The sequence below is a fragment of the Chiloscyllium plagiosum genome, unplaced genomic scaffold (assembly GCF_037043375.1).
Source record: "Chiloscyllium plagiosum isolate Xiang-an unplaced genomic scaffold, Cpla_swu_hap1 HiC_scaffold_42, whole genome shotgun sequence".
NCBI lineage: Eukaryota > Metazoa > Chordata > Chondrichthyes > Orectolobiformes > Hemiscylliidae > Chiloscyllium > Chiloscyllium plagiosum.
Genome location: NW_028270180.1, coordinates 13,897,898 through 13,917,050, shown reverse-complemented (window position 1 = coordinate 13,917,050; position 19,153 = coordinate 13,897,898). Strand labels below are relative to the sequence as shown.

General features: G+C 45.0%; 1 protein-coding gene across 1 annotated transcript in view; it reads right to left on the bottom strand.

Annotated features, from left to right (window-relative positions):
- loxl1 (lysyl oxidase-like 1) overlaps positions 1-19,153 on the bottom strand; it is an 81,999-nt gene extending 62,846 nt beyond the window's left edge. The window contains exon 1 of the mRNA XM_043680198.2: positions 17,839-19,153. Coding sequence (XP_043536133.2) covers positions 17,839-19,018 — 1,180 coding nt within the window. The 5' untranslated portion in view covers positions 19,019-19,153. The remainder of the gene's footprint in view (positions 1-17,838) is intronic.

The window sequence follows — 19,153 nt, the reverse complement described above, 5'->3', positions numbered from 1 at the left end:
GATAGTCTGGGGTCATTTTCCACAAAGTAGCGCGTGTAGAGCAGGGACCTGACTGTTGTGTATAAGATCATACAGAGTATAGATAGAGTAGATAGGAAGGTACTTTATAAATTAGTGGATTGGCCAATAACCGGGGGCATTGATTTCAGGCAAGAGGCGGAGAGCTGAGGAGAATGTTTTTCACACAGAGGACGGTGGAAATATGGAACTCATTGCCAGAAAAACTGACAATGTGTTGCCCTCAACTGTTTTCCGTGGTAGTGAATTCCACTAGCTCACTACTCCCTGTGTGATATTTCTCCTTGTCTCAGTCAGCTGTTTTCGAAAACCACAGGATGGAGGTTTTCGAAAACCACAGGAGGGGGATGCTGAGACAACCTGTTGCCTTTATCAAAAGGGTTGGGAAACAGTGGACGCAGATTGAAAGTGACTGGCAGAGGACCAGAGTGACGTAAGTGTTCAAGGAGCTGAATACACTGTGGTAGTGGCAGCTCCAATTGTGGCTTTCAAAAGGGGATTGGATAGCTGTGTGAAACAGGAATATCTACAGGGCTACAGTGAATAGGTGGGGCAATGGAACAAACTGAATCATTCTTATGTGAGCTGGCACGGACGTCAAATGGCCTCCTATTGAGATGTAACCAGTTGATGATTCCAACAGAAGGGAGACTTGAAATAGAGAAGGGAGGAGACAGTCAATCTCAGGGGATGAGCGGGTAATCTGGAAGGGAAGCTGTGGTAGATACTCATCAGAGATTGCAAGGGGCATTGAGAAGTCCTCCAAAGATTTGTGAGATGCTCTTCAATGAGCTGAAATCTGCTTCCTCTCCAAAGTGATTGTATTTGACAGCTAGGAGGAGTGGGTGAGGTTTGAGAGAAAGAAGCATTAATATTTGATGAAATTTTAACTCAAACGTCAGGTTCAAAAACAACAGGAATTGCTCAAAAAGCTCAGCAGGTCTGGCAGCCTCTGTGGAGAGAAATCAGAGTTAACATTTCAGGTTGCGTGACCTTACCTCAGAACTGATAGTAGCTAGGAAAATGTTGGTTTACATGCAGAAGATAGGCTGGGGCGCGGGGGTGGGTAAGGAGTAACTGACAGAGCCCAAAGAGAGAGAAGAGTAGCCGGACAGACAAAGGATTGGATAATGATCTGGCTGGGATGGTGAATAGATTAGATTCCATACTGAATGGAAACAAGCCCTTCAGCCCAACAAGTTCATACCAACCCTCCAAAGAGTAATCCACCCAGACCCACTCCCCTACATTTACCCCTGAGTAATACACCTCACACTATGGGCAATTTAGCACAGCCAATCCACCCTAACCTGGACATCTTTGGACTGTGAGGGGGAACTGGAGCACCCAGAGGAAACCCACGCAGACATGGGGAGAATGTGCAAACTCCACACAGACAGTTGTCCGAGGAAGGAACTGAACCCAGGATCCTGGCACTGTGAGGCAGCAATGCTAACCACTGAGCCACCATGCCACCCTGTAGCTGTTAATGGGGACTGTCTATGGCTAACAATAGGTTGCGTGTAATAGCAGACTGTGTGATAACAAGGCCTGATGTGGGAGCGTTGAGGCAAGGACATGGCAAACCTCAATCTCTGAAGTTATGGAACTCAATATCGAATTCAGAAGGCTGCAGGGTCCCTACTGTCAAGTGCAGGCTTTCTGAAACGTCAAGTGTCACGTTTTTTGATGAGAAAAAACATTAAAAACTTATGAGGCCTGTACTTTAAAATACTTTGAAGGGAAGACCATCAAATTACTGTCCAAATTTCTTTACACACTGCAACATCCTGGTCTCCACAGTGGATGGATGGAGGAATCATGCCCGACGTTGTCCATCTGACCTTATTCAGCTCATTGCCCACACTTTGCACCTAGTTCAACTGAGGGAACATGAAGACGAGGAGCAGAGGTCCATCGTAGGGTACCCTGAGCCTGTTCCACCATTCAGCATGGCTCACCTTTGCCCCTCAATCCCACCTCACGTCGAGTGTTCCCTTGGTATTCCAACCTACATCAATCTCAATCTGGATTGTGCTCAATGACCAGAGTGGGCACAGATCTCCGAATGCCAAAGATTCATAATCCACTGAGTGAGAAAATCTCTGGTTTAAATGCAGAAGTGGTCACATGTTTATCCTGAAACAACGAGCTCTTGTCCTAGTCCTATCAGGAGAAGCAGCATCTCAGCATCTACCCTGACAAGCTCTCTAAGAATTGAATGTGTCTTTAGTTTGGACATTTCAATGTGATTAGAGCCTGAGATAGAATATTAATCACGTCCCAATTTGAACATTCCCCATAGATCAATGCTTTTCGCTATTGACCTGTTCATAGTAAAGGGAAACCACTGCTCTTTTCTAGATTTTATATCTTGTTCACCATCTCCAACCTAGTTTATCCCTGGTAGAAATGCAAACACAGAAATTTTAAAGGTTTCAGAAATGATTTACAAGGATGTTGCCACAAAGTTAGAGGGTTTGAGCTACTGGGAGAGGCCGAATATTTCCCATGAGTGTAAGAGGCTGAGAGGTGACTTTACAGAGGTTTATAAAATCATGAAGGGCATGGATAAGTCAAAGAGTCAAGTGTGGAGGATTCCAAACCTATAGTGCATAGGTTTAAAGTGACAGGAGAAAGATCTAAAAGGGACCTAAGGGGCAGCTTTTCTCACACAGAGGGTGGTGCGTGTACGGAAGTGGTAGAGGTTGGAAAACTTACGACATTTAAAAGGCATCTGGATGGGTATATGAATAGGAAGGGTTTAGAGGGATATGGGCCAAGTTCTGCCAAATAGGACTAGATTAGTTTTGGATATCTGGTCAGCGTGGATGAGTTGGACTGGATGGTCTGTTTCCGTGTTGTACAACTCTATGATTCTATGAACATAGAACATTACAGCACAGTACAGGCCCTTTGGCCTTGATGTTGCCCTATGACTCTAATTACGTCCTTCGGAGGTGCAATCAACCAGTATTTTTGTCAGAATTGAAAAGTTTAAAAGATAAAGTACATTGACTAGATGGGCCAATGGGCTGCAGAGAGGCAAGTGGAGTTAAATTTAGATAAATGTGAGGTGTTGCATTTTGGTAAGGCAAACCAGGGCCAGGACTTATACACTTAATTGTCTGAGGAGTAACTTTCTCACGCAGAGGGTGGTGTGTGTCTGGAATGAGCTGCCAGAGGAGATGGTAGAGGCTGGTACAATTTCAACATTTAAAAGGCATCTGGATGGGTACACGAATAGGAAGGGTTTAGAGGGATATGGGCCAAATGCTGGCAAGTGGGACGAGATTAATGTAGAATATCTGGTTGGCATGGAAGTGTTGGACAGAAACGTCTGTTTCTGTCCTGTATAACTCTTCATCAAAGTAAAGTAACATTTTTGGGTTGTGGAAGACATCAAATGTACTAGTGGAATTGTTGTTCCTGAACATTTCAATGTAGATATAACCATGAAGAGACAGACAGACAGACAGTCAGTCAGGATGACCGAGGCCTTTAGACAGGCTGCTAGCTAGGCCTGTTTGTAGTCATCTTGGCCAGGTTCTGTTCTGCTTTACACTCTTTTTCGGAAACTAAAGAAAACAAATTAACTCATTAATTTAACAGAACCTTACAGGAGCACTGTAACAAAGATTGAACATTTATGGAAAGTTTAAAAACTTAAAATATTATTCCTGGGCCTGGCAATATGACATAATCCCTGTCACAGGTAGGTCAGGGAAGTGCCCAAAGCCTGAAGCATACTCCCTCTTGAGGACCCCTGGGACCAGTGTAGGTAATGGAGTATTTTTTGGTAGTACAGAGTCGTTGGGCTGAAGAGCCTCTTCAATGCTGTCTGATTTTGTCATTCTCCGATTATCTGAATGGACTTTACCATGGAAGAGAGGCCGACAATCAAGACTAATGAACTCCTCCATAGCCCACTGCCTGAATATGTCAGTGATCCCTTTGGTCAGAAAACTCTATCCCCAGACTCCTTCCGAGCATATTAACAAATAGAAGTATTTTTCAAACAAAAACAAAAATTGCTGGAGAAACTCAGCAGGATTTGAGTTTCTGTGGAGAGACAGAAACAGGGTTAATGTTTTGGGTCTAGTGAGCCTCCAGAAACTGAATCCACACCCTTCATCTGCGTACCCTTAACTTGCTAATGATATTAATGTAGCATCAGCATTAACTTTTATACAGAGTCATGCGGTCATAGAGATGTACAGCATAGAAACAGACCCTTCGGTCCAACTCATTCATGCCGACCAGATTTCTTAAAGTAATCTAATCCCATCTACCATCATTTGTCCCACATCCCTGTAAACCCTCCTTATTCATATACAGAACAACTTCGATTATTCAAACACCGATTATCTGAATTTCGCATTATCTGAACAAAATCTCCGGATGTTTGGGCAAACGGTGTTATCCAAACAGTCGATTATCCTAGCATTCGATTATCCAAACAAAATACTTACCTCCCGTGTCGTTCAGATAATCGAGGTTGTCCTGCACCTGTCCAGTGGGGTATATAATGGGATGTATGGCCAGTATTTGCTTTTTCCTTTGTTTAGTCATAGTCATAGAGTTAAGGTTGCTGTAATTTCATTGAAAGTTAGATTCTGGTTTATTGGCGCTTTGTTAGTCGGGTGTCTACATTTGCAGTGAGAGCACACATGATTTATGGTGGCACATTGAACTGAATTGCAAATGGGCACAATCCTTTGTAATCTGCCCAGGAGTATTGGCCTCATTGTTTACACAAGGTCTGCTGCAATTTTAAAACCGTCTGTTGTGGTTTAACGATTATTAGCACTGGGCACGTGTTTTGTTTAAAATTAAGATGTGGGCTCTGTTTCGGCTTTGCTTGATAAAAAACACGCCTTTTGGATGGTGCGAAACAGGAACAGACACAGTAAGAGTACTGGCTGCTTTTCTATTTGCTCAGTAAACAGTGCAGGAATGTGTGAAGCTATAAAGAGCTCCAGCGTGGAGTCAGGTCCAATGCATCTGATTTGCGAAATAATCAACAGGAAGACGGCGTATCCAAGAGGAAGTCTGGGAGGAACCTTCTTATGTAGAGCGTGGAGCTTGTGACCACAAGGTGATGGATGGCAGGTAATACTTTTATGTTGAAGTCATTGAAGGAGGAAAAATATCAAAGGATGCACTTGTAGAGGCCGGTTGAAGAGTTTTCCAGCATGGACTCATTGGGCCGAATACGCTCTCAATTCTCTGTAATCATACCACAGATTTTGAGTTTTTCTTTCCGTTATTCTTTCATGGGTTGTGGCTGTCACTGGCATGAAACAACTTGGCTGAAGTGTCCACCACATCGCTGTGGGTCTGGGGTTACATGTAGGCGAGACAGGGTAAGGAATTCTCCCCCTGCAGGACATTAGTCAACCAGATGGGTTTAGGCAAGACCTGTCAGAGCTGCCCTGGCCACCATTACAAAAACTAGCTTTCAGTTCCAGATGTATTCAGTAAATTTGAATTCCCTCGACTATCCCGGTGAGATGTGGTCCCACGTCCCTGGGACATTCACTTGTTTTTCTCCATCAGTAGTTCAACACACCACTGTCTCCCCCAAATCAATGGCTTCATGATGCTTCATTGAGGTTAGTTCTCTATGTCTAGTAACTATCATAGAATCATTGAATCAAGCATTACAGAAAAGGCACATTGTATATCTGTACCAAAAAAGCGCCTCTAAAATTATAGAATCCCTGCAGTGTGGGAACAGGCCCTTCGGCCCAACAAGTCCACACCGACCTTCCAAAAAGTAACCCACCCAGACGCATTCCCTCTACATTTATGCCCAATCTACACATTCTTGAACACTATGGGCAATTTAGCACGGCCAATTCACTTAACCTGCATACCTTCGGACTGTGGGAGGAAACCCACACAGTCACAGGGAGAATGTGCAGACTCCACACAGACAGTCATCCGAGGCTGGAATCAAACCCAGGTCCCTGGCACTGTCAGGCAGCAGTGCTAACCACTGAGCCTCCGGTCCTATTGTCCTGCATGGTTCGACATTTGAAGTGCTCATCCAAATACCTTTTAAACAATGTGAGATTTCTCACTTCAACTACCCTCTCAGGCTGTGCATGTCAGATTCCTACCATCCACTGGGTGAAAAATATTTTCCTCAAATTCCCTCTGAACCTCTAGCCTTTCACCTTAAAATGATGGCCCCTTGCTATTGATCCTTCAACAAAGGTGAACTGCCCTCTATCCACCCTGTCCATGCCCCTCCAGTGCAATGGTGACCAGAACCACACACGGTACTTCAGCTGTGGTCTAATGAAATTTTTTTACTGCTCCAACAGACTTGCCTGCTCTTACAATCCACGCCTCGACTGATAAAGGCAGGTTTCCTGTATGCCTTCTTAACCACCCTATTAAGCTGTTCGGCCACTGTCAGGGATCTGTGGATAAGCAATCCCAAGACCCCCCACACTTCCTTGTGTGAGCCATTCATTGAGTACTCTTGTATCTTATTACATTTTCCAAAGTGTATAACCTCACACTTAGGATAGAAATTCCTTCTACCACTAATCTGTTCGACCTGTCAGTATCCTCCTACAAATAAAATCTTCTTCCTCACTGTCAACTACCCGGCCAATTTTCGTGTCATCCGTAAATTAACTCCTTATCCTCTCCACATTTGATAAGGGATCGAGCACCGATCCCTGTATGCACACTGGCCTCCAGTCATACTAACAGCCTTTTATCAGCATCCTGTCTCTTTCCACCAAACGAATTTTGGATCCAACTTGCCAAGTTACCCAGCATTCCATGCCCTTTTACCTTCTTTATCAGTTTCCCGTGTGGAACTTTGTCAAAAGCTTTGCTTGAATCCAGATAAACTAAATCAACTGCACTACCCTCAGCTACACATCTGGTCATCTCCTTGGAAAATTCTACCAGACTTGTTAGCCATACTGACCATCCCTGATGGAAATTGAGAGCGTGTGCTGGAAAAACACAGCAGGTCAGACAGCAACCGAGGAGTAGGAGAGTCGATGTTTCGGGCATGAGCCCTTCAACAGGAATGGCTTATGCATCAGGGCTTATGCCCGAAACGTCGATTCTCCTGCTCCTCGGATGCTGTGATTTTCCAGCATCACACTCTCTAACCTGATCTCCAGCATCTACAGTCCTCACTTTCTCCCATCCCTGATGTAACCTTGCCTCTCCAATTGGAGATTAATTCACTCCTTCAGAACATTCTCCAGTAGTTTCCGTGCCACTGATGTAAGACTCACTGGTCTGCCATTCTCCGGTTTATCTCTACCACCTTTCTTAAAAAGTTGAACCACATTGACTGTCCTCCAGCACATCCCCTGAACCTATCCTGACAGTTAAGGTATCCATTTCGGTCACTATTATTGCCAATCTCTTTTCCATCAGATCCTAGTTCTCTTTCCTTCCATTCCTTTGCTGTTTGACCGTGATATTAGATCGATGTGGGGTGGATCAGATGCCTGGAAAATGCCATCTTGCTTTTGTAGTTAGACACAGTGAGACTCCTGTTGCACTAGAATCTCTACAGTGCAGAAAGAGGCCATTCAGCCCATTTGAGTCTGCAACAACCCTCTGAAGAGCATCCCACCCAGAGCTAATTCAACCACCCTATTCCCCATAGCCCTGCATTTCCCACAGCCAGCACCTAGCCTGCACATCTTTGGACTGTGAGAGGAAATCAGAGCACCCAACATAGTCACGGGGAGAATTTGCAAACTCCACACTGGCAATCACCAAAAACTGGAATTGAATCAGGTCCCTGGAGCTGTGAGGAAGCAGTGCTAACCATTGTGCCATCATGCCATATGCCTTTTAAATGTTGTAGACTCCACTACTTCCTCTGGCAGCTCATTCGTACAGTTAACCCCTTCAGGGTCAAACAGAATGGAAGAAACAGAACTGGGATCTGATGGAAAAGAGATTGGAAATAATAGTGACAGAAATAGGTACCTTAACTGTGAGGATTGGCTCACACAGGGAGGTGCTGGAGGACAGCTAATGTGGTCCAACTTAGGTCCCTTTTAAATCTTTCGCCTCTCACCTTAAACCTATGCCCTCTAGTTTTGGACTCCCCCACCTTTGGGAAAAGACCCTGCCCATTCACCCTATCCATGCCCATGACTTTACAGACCTCTATAAGGTCACTCCTCAGTCTCCCACGCTCCAGGGAAAACAGCCCCAGCCTATTCAGCCTCTCCCTGTAGCTCAAACCCTCCAATCCTGGCAACATCTTTGTAAATCTTTTCTGAACCATTTCAAGTTTCACAACATCCTTTCGACAGCAGGGAGACCAGAATTGAATGCAGTATTCCAAAGGCAGCTTAACCATGTTTAACCCATCATGTCTGTGAATGAGCAACATACCCAGTGTCATTCTCCCAGTAAACCTACATATTCATCTAGTATAATAACATCAAAGCATCCCTTTTAAAAGTGACAGATCATGTGTATAGTTGATCAACTCTCACTAAATTATTAAGAGTGCATGAAAAAACATTTCCGGGACACCAAATGTTAAACAAGAAGGCAGACATATTAGATTAGATTAGATTACTTACAGTGTGGAAACAGGCCCTTCGGCCCAACAAGTCCACACCGACCCGCCGAAGCGTAACCCACCCATACCCCTACATTTACCCCTTTACCTAACACTACGGGCAATTTAGCATGGCCAATTCACCTGACTTGCACATCTTTGGACTGTGGGAGGAAACCGGAGCCCCCGGAGGAAACCCACGCAGACACGGGGAGAACGTGCAAACTCCACACAGTCAGTCGCCTGAGTCGGGAATTGAACCCGGATCTCTGGCGCTGCGAGGCAGCAGTGCTAACCACTGTGCCACCGTGCCGCCCACATAGCATATGTTATGCTAAAAGTCACGCAACACCAGGTTATAGTCCAACAGGTTTATTTGGAAGCACTAGCTTTCGGAGCGCTGCTCCTTCATCAGGTGGAGCATCTGGTGAAGGAGCGTCGCTCCGAAAGCTAGTGCTTCTAATTAAACCTGTTGGACTATAACCTGGTGTTGTGTGATTTTTAATTTTGTACACCCCAGTCCAACACCGGCATCTCCATATCATATGTAATGCTGCACTTGCAAATAAAGCTGTTATCAAGGAAAGGATTCTTATCTAGTTTTTGATTTCACCATCTGGCTTGGTATCCATTTGAAAGCAAAGTGTGTGCAAGTATAAAGCCTCAACCATTGCCACAAAACTGACACAAAAACTTATTTGGCTGCATATGTCATTTTAGTGAGGCTTGTTGTACATCTTATTATTAACACACACACGATACTAAAGTGACAATTAAAAGATTTTCTGTTGCTTTAAAAATTATATGTTTTTTTTGGAGAAAATTATTCCTTTTATGGATGATGAGCCCTCAGATTTTTTTTCAGCTTAATATGCCATTTGATGTTTAGAAAGGATAGTCCAAATATCAAATAAAACTACACCAGGTATGTAATTAGTAATTTGTTGTGCTTGTTTTACTCATTTGCTTTCCCAGACTGAGACAAACACAAGATCTCTTTGTTTAACAAAGTCAATATAAATATTCCCTGAATAAAACAGACAATTAAATATGGCCTCTTACTTTTCTTTAAATAATTCTGGAAAACTAATACAGTGGGTCTCTGAGCTACAAACATCCGGCCCATGAATGCCTCAAATGGGATTCCATACAAGGATGTATAGATAAAGATCCTACATTTGAACATTTCCTGTACTTCCTGAACAGCTATTTTATATCGTCCTGCATTGTATAAATGTACACATGAATCAACTTACAAACAGACTTGAGGACAGAAGCCATTCACAATCTGGAACTGTCTGTCTATTGACGTTAACAGAGAATGTGAAAAGGATAGCTGGCTATATGGTAACAAAATATAAAAGCTGTTCTCTCATTAGAGAGAGAGAGAGAGAGAGAGAGAGAGAGAGAGAGAGAGAGAGAGAGAGAGATAACCAGATGATGGTTTTACCTGAGGGTCACCACACCTCAGGCAAGGGATGAGATTGAGAAGGGGAGTCCTATGGTGGCCAACGGCCCAGAACGAAGATAACTACTGGTTGGGGAACTATGGAGCCCAGTCAGACCATGTGGAAGCCCAGAAAGACTGTGATGTCGGTCTTTTTAGCTTTATTTTTTATTTATAACTTGTACTATTTATGTATGCAATGTGGTGTAACCTTTCTTTTCTTTATATTTTGACTTGTACCTGGGTACTTTGTATTTAAGATAGCCCTGCGTGTTCGTGACATTGTACACATTTCACTGTATGTACTCCTGTTCTTTTGTGACTTGAGCACACGTGACAATAAACCTAATTCTGATTCTAATTCATGGTTACCTCAGCTGGTGTAGGAAGTGAAACCCCACTGTTGGTGTCACTCTGCATTTCAAACCAGCAAGGGTCGAGTGTGGGCTGCTGGAAAAGCACAGGAGGTCAAGCAGCATCCGAAGAGCAGGAGAATCGATGTTTCGGGCAAAAGTCCTTCATCAGGAAAGATGTTCCTGATAAAGTGCTCATGCCCGAAACATCAATTCTCCTGCTCCTCGAATGCTGCCTGACCACCTGTGCTTTTCCAGCAGCCCACTCTCGACTCTGATGTCCAGTTCTCACTTTCTCCATTGCATTGCAAACCAAGCTTATCATTTGACTGACTGATGGATCTGGTGAAATTACTCTTGGAGCTACTATCCTGTTATACCCACATTCAGATCACTTGTACATAATAAATGCACTATTCCTTAATGCTTACTGCTGGGGAACCCCACTGCATCCAGTTAGGTAAATATTTTTAACACCAACAAAGTTCAGGTCTTGGACGTTCTGTTATAATGTTGTTTTGCAGAGTGCAATAATATCTTTAAGGGAATGCCTACAATATTAGATCATTCTGACTTCATAAAGAAATTGATATTTAGTGAGCAACTAGAGATGTATAAACGCAGTTCCATCACAGAAAATGAAACCGTGTGTAACTTGTCAGGGGAAATTCCCACAGGATTTGCAATCATCACTGGGAATTTTTTCTGAATGATCCAATGCAGCTGGGCTGAAGACAACCATTTTTATCTTAGAGCTCAATAGACTTCAGCTTTAAATCCCAATCCAGATGACTAGAACACAAACTCCCCCTCACTACACACGTTCTGACTTACTAAGTCTGCTAGATGGATCGCTCAGTCAACGTGCTAGCAGGCACAGTGGGATAAATGGTCTCCATTTGTGCTGTAACAACTCTGAGAGCCTGTGACAAGGGTATGATTCAAAAATCATAGAATCCCTACTATATGAAAGCAGGCCATTGGCCCATTGAATCCGCACCAATTGTCTGAACAGCACCCCACTCTGCACACCCCCAAACCAATCCATGTAACCCTGCCTGACCTACTGGTCTTTTCCAGCACCACTCTAATTTTGACTCTAATCTCCAGCATCTGCAGTACCCATTTCTGCCAAATCCACTTAGCCTTCACATCCCTGGACCCTATGGGCAATTTAGCGTGGCCAATCTACTTAACCTGCAGACCTTTGGACTGTGGGAGGAAACCGGAGCATCCGGAGGAAACCCATGCAGACACGGGGAGAATGTGCAAACCCCACACAGTCACCGGAGGCTGGAATCAGGTCCCGAGTGCTGTGAGGCAGCAGTATTAACCACTGAGCCATTGTGTCCCCCCCTCATATTGAGCTTAGTTTTATCTCAATGCAAGTGGATGTGTTCTGAGCAAGTTAAAATCTCACTCAAATAAGCTCTAGCACAGGAGCTTAGGAAAAACTACTGCTTTCAGTATGGACTCCAATAAAAGTATGCAAAGGTACAAAAGTAATTCCAGTGATCTACTTCACCATGTTTGCAATATGTGCATTTTTTGAGGCATTTTATTTAAAACATTGGACTTAAAAGATCTCCCTGGGAAAAAAAAATTGGCATTACATTTTGACAAAAAAAATCTTTGAGTGATTTCAATTATTTCATCAACAAACTGTAACAATGCAAGCTGACATAGGAAAAAGTGATCGGAAATCCAGGCTCAAGTATTTGCAATGGGAACAGCTGGCACTGATTGCAACCAACAACTTAACACAGGAAGGAAATATATGACCATGTCCACACACTTGGAGCATGTGATCTCAAACATCGTAGCTACAAGGATCAAAGTTTATTTTTTTTTAAAATCAGTCTGGTTTCTTTTAAGCTGGAAATGAAGATTTACAAATAAATGTCAATGCCCCTCACCAAAAACAATTAACTTCTGACTGACCTGATCGACACAGAGTGAATTCTATGAGTGTAGATAGAAGCCAGGTTAACAAGCTATTTGGAAAGATTTGGCATTACTTTCATGCTTTTGAATTTAGAGAATTATAGAAAAGAAACAGCATAGAAGGGCTTATGCCCGAAACGTTGATTCTCCTGCTCCTCGGATGCTGCCTAACCGGCTGTGCTTTTCCAGCACCACACTCTCGACTCAGATCTCCAGCATCTGCAGTCCTCACTTTCTCCTAGTTGAATTCAACCCATTGTGTCTGTGCCAGCTCTCTGTAAGAGCAGTTCACTTAATGCCACTAGCCAGCCTTAAATCATAGCCCTGCAAGATTTTCCTTAACAGATAATGATCCAATTCCCTTCTGAATGTCGTCACTGAAGCAGCCTCAGTATACCTGAAAGGCAGTGTATTCTAGATCCTTACCACTCACTGTGCAAAATGCTTTTCTGCATATTGCCATTTCTTCTTCTGCTAATTATCTTAAATCTGCGACCTCTTGTTCTCTGTCCCTCCACCAATGTCAGAACTCACATGACACCAGATTATAGTCCAACAGATTTATTCAAAGTCACAAGCTTTCAGGGTGCAGCCTCTTTGTCAGGTGAAAGAGCAGCGCTCCATCAGCTTGCGTGATCTCAAAGTCACCTGTTGGACTGTAACCTGGTGTCATGTGACTTCTGACTTGGTCCACCCCCCCCCCCCCCCCCAGCCCAACATCGACATCTCTACATCTTCCAGCAATGGGAACAGCTTCTCTTTGTCTATTCAATCTTCTGATTACAAAGCAAAGTTAAAAATTGCAGAGTTAAAAAACACCAGGTTATTGTCCAACAGGTTTAATTGGAAGCACTACCTTTCGGAGCGCCGCTCCTTCATCAGGTGGTTGTGGAGTATAAGATTGCAAGACACAGAATTTATAACAAAAGTTTACAGTGTGATGTAACTGAAATTATATATTGAAAAAGACCTGGATTGTTTGTTAAATCTCTCATCTTTTAGAATGGGCATGTTGGTTTCAGTTCTTTCATACGTAAATTCCAGAACTTTCTTAAAGTTACATTCTCAAGTGAAATTTAACAATAGGCGCCATGTTGACCCAGATAATGCATTGAAGGTGTGAGGTGCCTTGTGGTGAGGTTGTCTGTGCCCTAATGTTCAGATTAATTCTAATATAAAAAAGGGATTTACATAATCTTACATGGATTTAAGCAGCTTTTGAGGAAAATAAAATGTAATTCAGCAAGTACAAATTTACCCCACAAATTTACGTGTGTGTATGTGTGCATGTTGGTGTGCGTGTGCAGGGGGGGTTTGAGAGCCTGTGTGAGAGTGTGAGCGTAAAAGGGGTATAATTCTGTGAGAGGGTGGGAGGGTATGTGTGAGTGTATGAGAGAGAGCTTGTGTATGAGAGAGGGTCTGCGTGAGTGTATGGGTCTGTAGAAGTGTCTATGTGTGTGTGTGCGTGTCTGTGTCTGTGTAGTGCAGTGGGGTGACCTGGACCTAAGGCCATCCCTATGGTTACTAAACTTAGCTATCAGCCTCTGCTCAGCCACTTTACATTGTTGCCTGTCCCAAAGTCCGCCTTGGAAGATGATCACCCGAAGGTCCGAGGTTGAATGTCCCGGACCGCTGAAGTGTTCTCCATCTTGGGGGGAGCACTCCTGTCTGTTGATTGTTGTGCTGTGTCCATTCATCTGTTGCCCTAGCCTCTGCTTTGTCTGACCAGGGCATCCTTGTCTGAAGAGTATGAGATAAGTAATGTTGGCTGAGTCACATGAGTACCTGCCATGTACATGGTGGGTGTTGTCCCCATGGGTAATGGTGGTATCTGTGTCGACACTCTGACAAGTCTTGCAGCATCTACCGTGACAAGGTTGGATGATGTTGTCCTGAAGCCAGGCAGTTTGCTGCGAACAATGATCTGTTTGAGGTTTGGTGGTTGTTTAAAGGTGAGGCGTGGAGAAGGTCTTGGTGAGGTGCTCATCCTCATTGATAATGTGTTGCAGGCTGTGAAGAACGTGGTGTAGTTATTCGGCTCCTGGGAAGTACTAGACAACGAAGGTGTCCATCAGGTGGTTGAAGGTGACGAAGGAGCAGCGCTCCGAAAGCTAGGGCTTCCAAACAAACTTGGTGGACTATAACCTAGTGTTGTGTGATTTTTAACTTTGTCCACCCCAGTCCAACACTGGCTCCTTCATTATAAAGCAAGGCATCTCATATCTATTAGAGCAAATTACCGCAGATGATGGAATCTGAACTGAAAACAACCAATGCTGGAGATTACAGTGGGTCAGACAGCATCCATGGAGGGAGAGCAAGCGAACGTTTCAAATTTCTGCCTGACCTGCTGTGATCTCCAGCATTTTTGTTTTCAGCATCTTATGTATTCTTTCTTAACAGCCTTATCATTTGCTTGCCCTGATACAAAAAAAAACTGTGAACACATTCGCCACAATTCCTCTTTTTTTTTGCAACACCCCCCTCCTCAAATTCTAACTATTTGGATGAAACTGCCTCTCCATGTTGTTTGAGTGAAATTGCACCACTTCGCACCTCGCGCATTCACTGTGTCTGCCCATTTCATATGTCAGAGTGTGGTGCTGGAAAAACACAGCCGGTCAGGCAGCATCCGAGGAGCAGGAGAATCGATGTTTCGGGCATTAGCCCTTGAGGCGTTTGCTCGAAACGTCGATTCTCCTGCTCCTCGGATGCTGCCTGACTGGCAGTGCTTTTCCAGCACCACACTCTCGACTCTGATCCCCAGCATCTGCAGTCCTCACTTTTGCCCATTTCATATGTTAGTCTATATCCACATTTTCTGCTACTTTCTTGTTCACCATATAATGTCAAACTGTGTCACATTTGCATGTTCAGGATTTTTATTCCCTTTTACAACCTAGCCAATTCACTCATGTATAATGAAAGCAATGGCCCTAACACCCACCTCAGGGGACTGCATTACACAAACATTCTTAACAAAGAGCAAATAAATTCAGGTCTTTGAACCTTCTGATGTATTGTTACTCTGCAGAACTTCAACTTTATCTTGGAGAGAGAGCTTGCATAATTAGATCATTCTGACTTCATAAAGAGATAGATAGATAATGAGTAATTAGAGATGTGTAAAAACAAATTTATCACAGAAATTGTGTGGAAAGGGTGAGGAAAAAGCCTTGCAGTAGTTTTAATAATAACTTGGAAACTGACTCCTACAGTGCAGCTGAACTGAAGACTAATATCCTTGTCTCAAGAGTTCAGAGATTGTGCTCAAGTCTTACTTCAAAATACAAAATCGGAGAGTCCAATGCTTTCCTGAGGGTTATACATGTTAAAACAAATCTTCAATGGTCTTTCTCAGCTTAAAATACATCACGACAATTATGGGGAAGATGGTGGCACAGTGGGAAAAGACTTAACTTGTAATCTGGATAGCTCAGCCCCGTACAATCACAAAGAATGATGTGGAGGTGCCAGTGTAGGACTGGGATGGACATGGTCAGAAGTCAAATGACACCAGTATATAGTCAAACAGGTTTATTTGAAATCACACGCTTTCATATTTTTTTGTGATTTCAAATAAACCTATTGGACCATAACCCAGTATTGTGTGACTTCTGACCTTAAACTCAATGTTGGAGAAACTCAGGTCTGGTATCATCTGTAGGGGGAGAGAGAGAGAGAGACAGGGAGAGAGACAGGGAGAGAGACAGGGGGAGAGAGTGTTAATGTTTCAAGTCCAGTATGACTCCTCTGCAGAAGAACTCTAATTCTGAAATCATACCAGACTTGAAATGTTAACATCGTTTCTCTCTCCACAGAAACCTGTTGAGTTTCTCTATGTTCGTTTCAGATTTCCAACATCTGCAGAATTTTACATTTAGCCCTGAATAATACTCTTGTATTCAATTATCAGCATGGCAACTGGTGCAATTTACAAAGGAACCTCGATTATCCGGCATTCAATTATCCGAATTTCGGATTATCCGGCAAGATCGCAAGATCCCAATGCTTGGCTAAGCTACGTTACCCGGCATTTGATTATCCGGAATTCGATTAACCAACCGAAATACGCCCCGGCCATGTCCTTCGGATAATCGAGGTTCCTCTGTAAAGTCCATTCATAAATTTGGAATTTAAGCTAATCCCACTCACAGTGACTGAAACTATCATCACTTGTTGTAAATCCTTGCCTGACTTACTGATGTTTTTCCCAGGGCAGGAAATCTGTGCTCCTTACATGATCTGGCCTCCCTGTGGCTCCATATGAGCAATAACATGGTCAACTTTCGATGGTTCCCTGAAATGGGCCAGTAAGCCAGCTAGGGATGGCAAACACATGCCAATGTTGCCAACGACACCTATCACTTCATGAAAGTGCAAGAAGGCTTTCACAGAATCCCTACAACATGGAAACATGCCATTCAGCCCATCATGTCCACATTCACCTTCCAAAGAGCATCTCACCCAGACCCACCCTACTTACCCTATCCCCGTGACCTGTATTTCCCATGGATAGCCCACCCAGCCTGGACACTTTAGATTAGATTAGATACCCTACAGTGTGGAAACCAGCCTTTCAGCCCACCAAGTCCATACTAACCATCCAAAGAGTAACCCACCCAAACCCATTCCCCTACACTATATTTACCCTTGATTAATACACCTAACAGTATGGACAATATAGCATGGCCAATTCACCTGACCTGTACATCTTTGGATTGTGGGAGGAAACCCACACAGATACAGGGAGAATGTGCAAACTCCACACAGACAGTCACCCGAGGCTGGAATCAAACCTGGGTTCCTGGCACTGTCAGGCAGCAGTGCCATCCACTGAGCCACTCTGCCACCCTCAGGTGTGTTCTCCTGAGTTCTGTTGAACAAGGTTCCCAAATACCAACATCATTAAAAACAGAATATTTCATCATTAGTTTCATCCCTGGTTGCTGAAAGCTTGCTGTGTGCAGATTAGTTGTCCTGTTTCCTGCATTATGACAGTGAATGCATTTCAAAAGTACTGCATTGATTGTAAAGCATTTGTCCTGAGGCTATAAAAAGTTGCGAATGAAAGCAAGTTTTTTTTTCCCAATCAAGACTGAAAACAGAAAGCCAATGGCAGAGGGGACCAAAACACCGCAACATATGTACATCACCGGTCAAACATGAGCAGTGCTGGTGAGAAATAATCTCCAACATTGATATGACATTAGCAATGGACATCACCAGCCTGAACACCTGAATAAACTGCTTAAATCCTCAACAACTGGGGCACACTCATTCAAGAAACATGTAATGCATGTTAGCATTTTATAAACTGTCCCATTAATGTGTGCACTGGTTGGGACTTGGTGGGGGTTTGAACAGGGCAATAATGCAGTCGTGACATGGAAGTATTTGAAGAATTTCAACCATGCTCAGAGGAAACAGTAATTTCATGCTGGATTCTGTTTCAACAGCAAAAACCAAGCACAGTTTGACAACTTGTTGCACATTTTAAACACTATTACCTCTGCCGTTCTGGTCTGGTCGATACACGCTCCCCAGGGCCATACGTGGGAGAGGAATATGGCGTCTGAGCTGCTCGGTCCCTCCACTGGGATCCACTCGTCGCTGGGCGTGTTGGTCCAAACCAGTGGTGGGACCATTCGGTTCACTGTAACGGGACGAGGCATACGGGTCCACTGGCACGTTGCGGCTGAACGGGTAGATTCCAGCGCCCGCTCCGTCAGAGCTCACCCTAGGCACCAAGTGGCCAAGATCCGAGGACGGGCCTGGGGACTGAAGGCCGGGGTTTATGCCGGACGGCGAGAGGGCGGGCTGAGTGTCCGGCGCCAGGACGGGCTGTCCCCTGCTCTCATCGTACAGGCTGTGCATGTATCGCCGATCGAGCCCGTCGAAGGCTGGGGGCTGCTGGGGTGTGTGGTACCTCTCCTGGCCGGGGTACTGGCCCTGGGGTCTGTAAGGGTAGGCGTTCTCCCTGTACTCGTCGTATCTCGTCCTGGGCATTAGGGCGTACCCCCTGCCCTCCGGGAGTAGGCTGGTTGGCACCCGACGATACGGCACACCTTCATCCATGGCATCGAAGACTCTCGGCGACCCTGGCTCATAGCCAGGGTCGTAGGCGCTGGGATAGGACGGCTGGTGGGCCAGCGGGTAACGTTGGTAAGGCGGCTGGGCGTAAGGGGTATCCGCAAAGGAGCTGGCGCCAGGCTGGTGCTGCCTGGACCTGGTCTCCTGCCTCACGGTGGGTGGCACGTACCGGTGGGTGTTGCTGGGGTCCCCGAATTGGCCTTGCCTCCAGTTGTCCGGCACTTGCCCGAAACCGAAAGGGTGCCTGGTCTGACCCCTCACCGTCTCCGAGGCCACTCGGCCCGTCTGCGCCGGAGCCTGGCGGCGCCCGTGATTGGCCGCGGGGCGTTGCAGCTGCCTCCTGGGCGGGTGCCGGGCGCTGGCACCTCCGAGCCAGACCCTGGGGCTGCTCCGGGCTGGGTGATGCCCGGCGGGCAGGTACTCGGAGCCGCTGTGCAGGAGGCTGTAGACTCGGCCGTTGTTCTCCCAGCGGATCATCTGCGTCCAGTTGTCGTCTGGCCGCTGCGCTGAGCCCGGCTGAAAGCGCAGGGAAATTAACGAGGAAACTGACCAGCAGGTCAGGAGCAGCAGCACCCGCCTCTCCCTGGCCCCTTGCATCTCGTGTTGTGCACCAACCCTCTCCACTCGCCTGGAAAACTTCACAAATGTGCTGCCTCTCTCTCTCTCTCTGCCTAGCGCTGCTCTCCTCTGTGTATGCAAAGCCCCAGACTGGACATGTTGGGACAGAGTGAT